At 33.3% G+C, this 8,788-nt stretch overlaps 1 protein-coding gene across 1 annotated transcript; it reads left to right on the top strand.

Moving 5' to 3' along the window:
* Positions 1-2,680: 2,680 nt before the first annotated feature.
* Positions 2,681-8,301, top strand: LOC134262232 (multiple epidermal growth factor-like domains protein 10). The gene is made up of 10 exons (XM_062744610.1): positions 2,681-2,907; positions 3,395-3,634; positions 5,994-6,128; positions 6,216-6,356; positions 6,437-6,577; positions 6,684-6,824; positions 6,939-7,070; positions 7,388-7,525; positions 7,653-7,773; positions 7,934-8,301. The coding sequence occupies exons 1-10, from the start codon at positions 2,784-2,786 to the stop codon at positions 8,214-8,216; spliced, it is 1,596 nt and encodes a 531-aa protein (XP_062600594.1). The 5' UTR covers positions 2,681-2,783; the 3' UTR covers positions 8,217-8,301.
* Positions 8,302-8,788: the final 487 nt, after the last annotated feature.

Here is an 8,788-nt window from a genome sequence, read left to right as displayed (position 1 = left end):
TGATTGCTTATTCTTTATTATGTGTATAGAAGATTTTTTTATATGGAATATTTATCACACTGTAATGATGATTTTATAACCTCATAAATTTTTCCTTTCACATGCTGAATACTATCATTTAGTAAAAAAAAAAAAGGGTATTTAAAAACAAAAGAAGAAAGGATCGACCGAGAATCGATCCCGGGACCTCTCACATTTGAAGCGAGAGACATAACCACTACACCACGGTGGCGCTTTACAACGTGTGAAGTATATGCAGAACCCAAGTCACATACATGTATATATTCATGTTTTCATGTTCGTTATTCTCAAAATTTTTACACAATCCATGGTGTTTGATTTATTTAGCCTTTATTAAACAGTTCTAATAGATGTAATAAGAACATAAAGTCCGCTGAGAACCTGTTTTATACGCAATAACTCTCCTCATGCCCCTGCGCTAAAAATAGCGACAAGTAATACTATAAATACTAATAAAACAAGCTAATTCAGAGAATTCGTGTCCCCCGCTTAGGGAAAAAATCGGATCCCCCTGACTGAATTTGTAGAATTATTAAATGTATACAAGCAAAAAAATACATGTATGTCAATATGCATATAAAGATTTGATTGCTTATTCTTTATTATGTGTTTAGAAGATTCTTTTTATATGGAATATTTATCACACTGTAATGATGATTTTATAACCTCATAATTTTTTCATTTCACATGCTGAATACTATCATTTAGTAAAAAAAAAGGAAAAGTATTTAAAAAAAAAAGAAAGGATCGGCCGAGATTCGATCCCGGGACCTCTTACATTTGAAGCAAGTGACATAACCACTAGACCACCGTATCGTTTTTTAAATGGAGTAAAGTATATGCAGAATAGAAGTCACATACATGTATATACTTAGTATTCATATTTTCATGTTCGGTATTCTCAAAATTTTACACAATCCATGGTGTTTTATTTATTTAGCCTTTATTAAATAGTTCTAATAGATGTAATAAGAACATAAAGTCCGCCGAGAACCTGTTTTATACGCAATAACTCTCCTCATGCCCCTGCGCTAAAAATAGCGACATGTAATACTATAAATACTAATAAAACAAACGGGGCGGGGCACATTGAGAGGGGCGAGAGACGTCCTAGGGAGTTTTGGTATAAAATTACATTGCATAAGCTCAAAATATTCTTGAAATATCGCCCGGAAATGATAGTGTTACACACAGACAGAATGTATAAATTTACGACCTTAAACTTTGACCTTTTGACCTCAAAATCAATAGGGGTCTTCATTAGGCCACAGGGAGTTGTTATGTAAAATTTCATTGCAATAGCTCAAATGGTTCTAGAGATATCTTGTGGAAACGAAAGTGTTTTAACAGACAGAATTTGCTTATTTATGACCTTGACCTTTGACCTTTTGACCTCAAAATCAATAGGGGTCTTCTTTTGGCCATAGGAAATTGCTATGCTAAATTTCATTGCAAAAGCTCAAACGGTTCTCGAGATATCGTGTGGAAACGAAAGCGTTACAGACAGACAGAAAGACGGACGGACGGACAGACGGACGGACGGACGGACAAACCCAAATTAATATCCCCCACTTTTCAAGCGGGGGACAACAAACGGGGCGGGGCACTTTGAGAGGGGCGAGAGACGTCCTAGGGAGTTTTGGTATAAAATTACATTGCATAACCTCAAAATCTTCTTGAAATATCGCCCGGAAATGATAGTGTTACACACAGACAGAATGTATAAATTTACGACCTTGAACTTTTACCTTTTGACCTCAAAGTCAATAGGGGTCTTCATTAGGCCACAGGGGGTTGTTATGTAAAATTTAATTGCAATAGCTCAAATGGTTCCAGAGATATCGTGTGGAAACGAAAGTGTTTTAACAGACAGAATTTGCTTATTTATGACCTTAACGTTTGACCTTTTGACCTCAAAATCAATAGGGGTCTTCTTTAGTGCATAGGGAGTTGTTATGCTAAATTTCATTGCAAAAGCTCAAAGGGTTCTCGAGATATCATGTGGAAACGAAAGCGTTACAGACAGACAGAAAGACGGACGGACGGACGGACGGACAAACCCAAATTAATATCCCCCACTTTTCAAGCGGGGGACAATAAAGCTTAAATAGATGTCAGAAGAGTGACAAGAGTTAAATATCTTTTTTGGGGGAATTGTTGGTTTAAACACATATTTAGTAATAAATCAATTTGAATTACAATATCCATATTAGATTTGAGGGTGGGGAAAGCATATCATTTTTTTTAATTCTCGCAGTCTTACTATCCATTGAATATTTAGTGCAGGCAAAGGTTTTTTAAAAAAAATTGAATAGCTGTTTTATTGATAACTTTAATAATGTCATGAGAGACAGCGATACAAAGATTCCTTGGAACACTAGATTTTAGAGCAGTAAAAATTGAAATATTTATTTTCATAGAAACATCAAGAAAAGAAACATGTCAAATAGTAGAACAAATCTATATTCTGTTATAATACTTCTTATTCAATAATCATATAATCAAGTTTAAGCCAATCAGTGAGCATATAATGATGGAGAAAATATATATTACGTACCTCCAAATCTACTCTATTGATACATTGTTTTGTATGATACACGTATAACTGACGATGAAAATATATGATAAATCTATTATTAATATTTTATATGGAAGACGACTTGTCGTATGATAAGAGATCGGAACAGAGTTCTTCTTTTGCATGTCCTTTTGTATCGGACTGCTGGGCAAGAAATGCAGTTGATAGAGACAACAGTACGTGTATGAGGTCTGAAAGCATCGGTCTTCAGTCAACATATAAAACAGTGTGGTGGTATGTGAATCTGGGAGACGTGTACAGTGTGTACAGCATCAGGATTCTGTTCAAGACCTACCAGAAACAATATGGTTAGTTTTTTTTTCATTTTATTTTAAAGGAACATTGTATTAGAATCCTTTGTCCTTCATGCAAATAGGCTCGGGAAATATACATGTACTTGCTCTTTTTGAAAATTGGAACTTGATGATTCACTCAATTATATAGTACTTTAATTGTATATTGCCGAAGGACATTTCAGGTTGCTCAAGACATGAAAGTTATCTGCAGAAATCACAGCTGCTCTAGTTTAAAGAAAGTAATTTAAGAGTCGGGAGAGGGTTCTATAAATTAATCGTCAGATATAACTTTTTTTTTTTTAGATAACTATATCTTAAACTGTCAACTATCATTTGGTAAAGAAAACTCATACATGTACATTTTAGTTTTTTTAAACTGGATTATTTTTGTGTCTGCATATGTAGCTTTTCCTATGAGAGAGACCGATATATTCTAAAAATGGCCACCCCCTGCCATCTTGATGAAATTAATCAAAAGTTATAGCTTCTTTCATTGTAGAAAATAGGCAAAGAGGGCGTTTTGCGGGTTTTTCTCTTTATCTTTCTAATACTGTCAACAAAGACGAAGGTCACTTGTGTTATAAAGACGGGCCACAGTTACCTCCCCTTGAATTCACAACAACCTGTATTGGTTATGGCACTTATGTTATATTTTACAACGAACGATTGGATGGAACTGTTTATCCCACAGGATATGAGAAGTTGATTATAACGGAATTATGTGAAGTGGTAGTGGAAGGTTGGTTTCTTGCTTTAAAGGTGTTCAAACACAGATTTGAAGATAATATTTTCTCAAATTTTCTATATAATATCATGTCATAGTTTTCTATAGCATTTCACATGGGCATTATAATAAGGAAATTGATTTTATCGGGAAATCATGGAAACAACGGATGTCTGGACATGGTTAAAACATCTTTACACTTTCACAAAACCGTATACAGTGAGGTCCCACGTCGCAGTAAGTGCAGGCACGAAAAAGATCCCTCCCTGCTACATGGTCCTAAGTACAGTGTATAGGATAAAATTTGCAGCTCTCCATCGTCAAGTGGTGGCGTCTCCATATGAGTGAAAAATTCTCGAGACGGACCAGAAACAATATACAATCAATCACTTTCACAAAGTTACAGTGTAACTCTATCCTTAGTACTTAAGAAAATTTGAAATTTTGTTATGTAAATAAATGAGAAAAAATACACTACATTGTCCAGAAAATAAAAAAAAAGTCATGTGAGAAGACAACACCGACAAACAGGTAATATTATTGTCACTCCGTGCTCAGTGAAGTGTCCAGAGTTAAAAACATTGAATACACATGTGAAACGTTAATTTTTTTGAAAATAGGACACGAGCTCTGTTACTGTTAATGTTTACGTTTCAGATCACCAGCTATGTTCAATTTAATTTATTAAACTCAGAACACATCACTGAGCACAAACTGACAATACTAGTGAGTTGGTTTTACTTCTCACATTTTTACTCTGAACTTTCTGGACTATGGTTTGGACATATTTCGTGCGCACAACAAAATTTCTTCTTTTCTAAAGCATTAAGGATAAAGTTTTCTTTATAAAAGTGCAATGATTTATCAATCAAACGCATTCTGAAATTCGAGGTTCTAATGATTTCAAGGTAAAATAAGTAGAGCATAGAACATGATATTCTACCGATAAATTGAGAGAAAAAAATGTCAGATGGGATTTTTTCACCTGTGGGATTTTTTCTCCCACTATTTTTTTTCAAATGGGATAAATCCCACGGATATTGAAAATCAAACTATATCTTCCATTTATTGTGAAACATGGAATAAATCCCTTAAATTAGGACAATGACAAATATCTCATCATAATATATAGAATATATTCCTAATTTAACAATGTATTGGTGAAAATAATTCATTGTCAATATCCGTGGGATTCATCCCATTTGAACAAATTTGTGGGAGAAAAAATCCCACAGGAGAAAATATCCCATCTGACATTTTTTCTCCCATGGGAGAATGGTGGGATAGTTGGTGGGACTGAAAATCCCACCATTCTCCCATGGGATTCTGAGTTTCAGGACTTCATATCTTCAGAAGTGGAGATGTTTGTGAGTTCAAAATGAGACCATGGAATACTGCTAAGAAATCCCACCAAGTGATTTGAAAATTTTTTTGATATCATAACTAGAAATGGTAGTAAAAAGTCTGGACTATGTCGTGTCCAGAGTTAAATGTCGTACTGTTGAACTTAATAGCTTCAAATCTGTATCTAAGCACCTTTTAACTGAATACAATTTTTACAAAAATATTGTTAAAGAAAACAAGGAGCTACAGAGCAAACTTAAATAAAAGAAAGGAAATTTTCATTCTGAGATTTAAGACATGTTATTTTTCTGATATTATATTATCAGTTTATATTTACTGAGTTATCCTTTAGAGATATCATATGTAAGGTGCGGTTCTACTTCTGTTGGGAATAGATTATCGAGTAGGCTGTTGGTTTTCTTTTGACCCTTTTATTACTTTTTTTTTTAGTTTTGGTCCTTAAAATTATTCTCCACCTGAATTTATGTAAAATAATCGTTACAACAGTAAATGAGTTCTTTGATGTAACCTTTATTAAGATACTCAGACTATACACCCGCATTTCTTTTCTAAATAAATAAGAAGTAGATCTTATATATTTTAATAAAGTGTAATGAAGTATAATATATACATGCAGGATTGAAACAAAATAGCAATAGGGTACGTATGAATTATTAAAAATATCGAGTATACACGTTAACCAAAATCTCGCCACCGACATGTTGTGGCGTCTCCATATGAGTTGCAAATTCTTGAGAGAGACATTAATCAACAAACAAGCTGTAAAACTCTCGTGAAACACCCACTTATCAAAATAAATCAAAGCCGAGAACTCTCAGATGATATCGCAATTCTACTTTTTCCTGACACCTTTGTTAACAACTTGCAATTGTGTTTCAATGCATCTGTATTTATCTTACTTTAATTTTTGCTTCGTCTTTCAATATTTGAAAACATCACATTTCCGTTTTTTTTCTTTATATTTACAGTTACAAACGTTTTGTACTACATGCATTAATGATATTTTTAGGTTGTAAACGGGGAACATATGGTAAATTGTGCAACAATAATTGCTCTAAACACTGTGAAGACAATAAATGTGATATAACAAATGGAACATGTCTAGGATGTTTGCCTGGATGGAAAGGACAGTTCTGTCAAACACGTAAGGTCACTTTTACAAGACCAGTAGTTTACTACATTTTTGTGTCCTTTCAAATCCTGAAATGTATATTTATGCATACATTAATAGAGTGTGATAGTGGATCATACGGTAAGAACTGCAACTTTCGGTGTTCAGGACATTGTTTGGATGATCAAACTTGTAACCACCTGACTGGAATCTGTGATAAAGGTTGTGTTCCAGGATGGACTCTGACAATGTGTAATGAATGTGAGTTAATATTATTTAGAATTCTGATTTTTGTTTTAATCATTACATGTAATTTCATTTTTCTTGACTATGAAATACAGCATGCAGTTATGGACGCTATGGCCCTAACTGTGCTTTCAACTGCAGCGGACATTGTTTAAATGGAAACACATGTAACAAGGAAACAGGGCATTGTGACTCAGGTTGTACCCCAGGATACATAGGAATTTTTTGTAATAAAGGTCTATATACTATTTAAAATTGATTCCTCAAAACTTTTCAAACATATAAGTAACAATTTTGAGGATTTCCTTTAAGTGAACTTTTTCTCATTGTTTGTTTTAACAGTGTGTTCCAATGGCTGGTTCGGTGAAGGATGTAGATACCGCTGTAGTGGACACTGTGCCAATTATGAACATTGTAACCACGTAGATGGGATTTGTCCTAATGGCTGTCAAAATGGCTACCTTGGGAATATATGCAACAAATGTAATATGGAATTTTAGTGTATGATTTATCAAATAATTTAAATGCACATTACTTTACAATACTTGTATCTCTTTTCTATAATTACTGATATTTTCAATGAATGTTTCATTATAGCTTGTGTGAAGGGTTTCTTCGGTGCAAACTGCTCTAAAAATTGCTCTCAGAATTGTAAAGAAATATGTAATCATATCGTTGGATCCTGTTTATGTAAAAGTGGTTGGATGGATTCTCCAATCTGCAGTACAGGTAAAGAATTGACTCTTCGTTTATTCCAAAACGGATTACTTGACGTTTTTTTTACTTGAGATTTGGTAAAACGCCAGTAACTTCATATTTACAGAGCACTTTCTTTGAATTACTGCAGATAAAACAAATTTTTGGAAGCTTTATGTTTCTCATAATTTATATGACGTTTAGGAAGCCATGAAATATCTTTAAAAGAAGCTTCGAACAATTAATTGGGAATGAATGAATATTGTTTTTTTAACTCGACATGCAGGTGCTAATATCATTCTACGACATGTTTCAATATGTTCCAAAGAAACATGATTTTACAATTTTAGAATGCCCACCTCATACGTATGGTGAAAATTGCATTCATTCCTGCAGTGCCAACTGTGCTAATGGTACTTGTGATAAGTTCAATGGTAGTTGTACGGAAGGATGTAGAGAATCATATTATGGAGACATTTGTGATCAAAGTAAGGAAATAAAACAATTTTGCGTAAGATTTATAGGAACATGTTTAACTTTATTTTGCTGCATAAATAGAGTATTTTTCAGGCCATATAAATGTATCTTATTTTGATAAATATTTTTTTTATTCAGGTGATGGTTCTTTTCTTCTAAACATGAACAGTAAATCTGCAAAACCACCTATCGTCGGCGGGGTTCTCGGTGCAATTGCCTTTGTAACCATACTTATTGCATTGACTATTTCTTTATTGCGGTAGGATAAGTTTGTATTTTTTGCATCAGTTTTTGATTTTATTCCAAAGACTCGGTATATTTAGTTACATTGATTTTGACTTTGTATTTTTCATGATTTCGTCAATAAATTTTCTTCAACTTCTCAAAAAAACTACATGTTATTTTATCAAATATTTTAGAAAAGGAATCTTCAGATCCTGGATAGAAAGGAGGAGGCACTCACAAATATATATAAACAGCACAGATACATTGAGACAACCAAATGATGAATCCCATACCTATCAAACGTTAAATGACTCAAATAAACCAGAAAACTACATGAACTTTGATTTACATGAACCAGAAGATACAGCTGCTTGTGCTTATCAAGGATTACGCATATCTAAAAATGAAGGAAACTATGTAAATCTTGAACTAGACAAGCTTGAAAAAGAAAGATGTTATTCAGTATTAAAGCACTGAACATATTCAAAAGATACATGTATGTATTGGTAACAGAAAAATGCATAAACTGCACATTTCTTGTAACAAAAGTGGTAAATATTTACTAGACTGTAAGGATTGTCTTACAAAAAAACATGATCACGTAATTTCGGATTTATTCCTTCTTCGCCTTTACTCAATTAAATAGCCAATCAAATCTTAATTGTTAATCTTCAATATTAGGCACCTGTACAGATTTTACTTACATTGTGTTTTGTCTGTCAGGGAATTCTGCATTCAGGACGGGATTCTGCATTCTTACCAAAGTGTGTTCATCCTTCTCTGAGAAGCTGATGATGCTTCAGTTAATGCACTATGCGGCAATGGGTATTTTTATTAAAGACAAATGCCCCATTCGGAAAAAAATCTAGAAAAGGTTCTTTTTCGGTTCTGCCAGTACCCCCGAAAAAATTAATTATTTTATATTTAATCACACTAAATTTAACAATTAAAATTAAGACATGATTCTTTTATTTGAAATACCCCCCACAATCTTCATAAGCAAGTTGATAATTATACGAATATCATTTCAAACATAAATGTTAAATTGA

The sequence above is a fragment of the Saccostrea cucullata genome, unplaced genomic scaffold (assembly GCF_032062105.1).
Source record: "Saccostrea cucullata isolate Sc308-1 unplaced genomic scaffold, CSIRO_AGI_Scuc_v1 ctg1781, whole genome shotgun sequence".
NCBI lineage: Eukaryota > Metazoa > Mollusca > Bivalvia > Ostreida > Ostreidae > Saccostrea > Saccostrea cuccullata.
The sequence above is the reverse complement of the archived record's forward strand: the minus strand, read 5'-3'. Positions and strand labels throughout refer to the sequence as shown.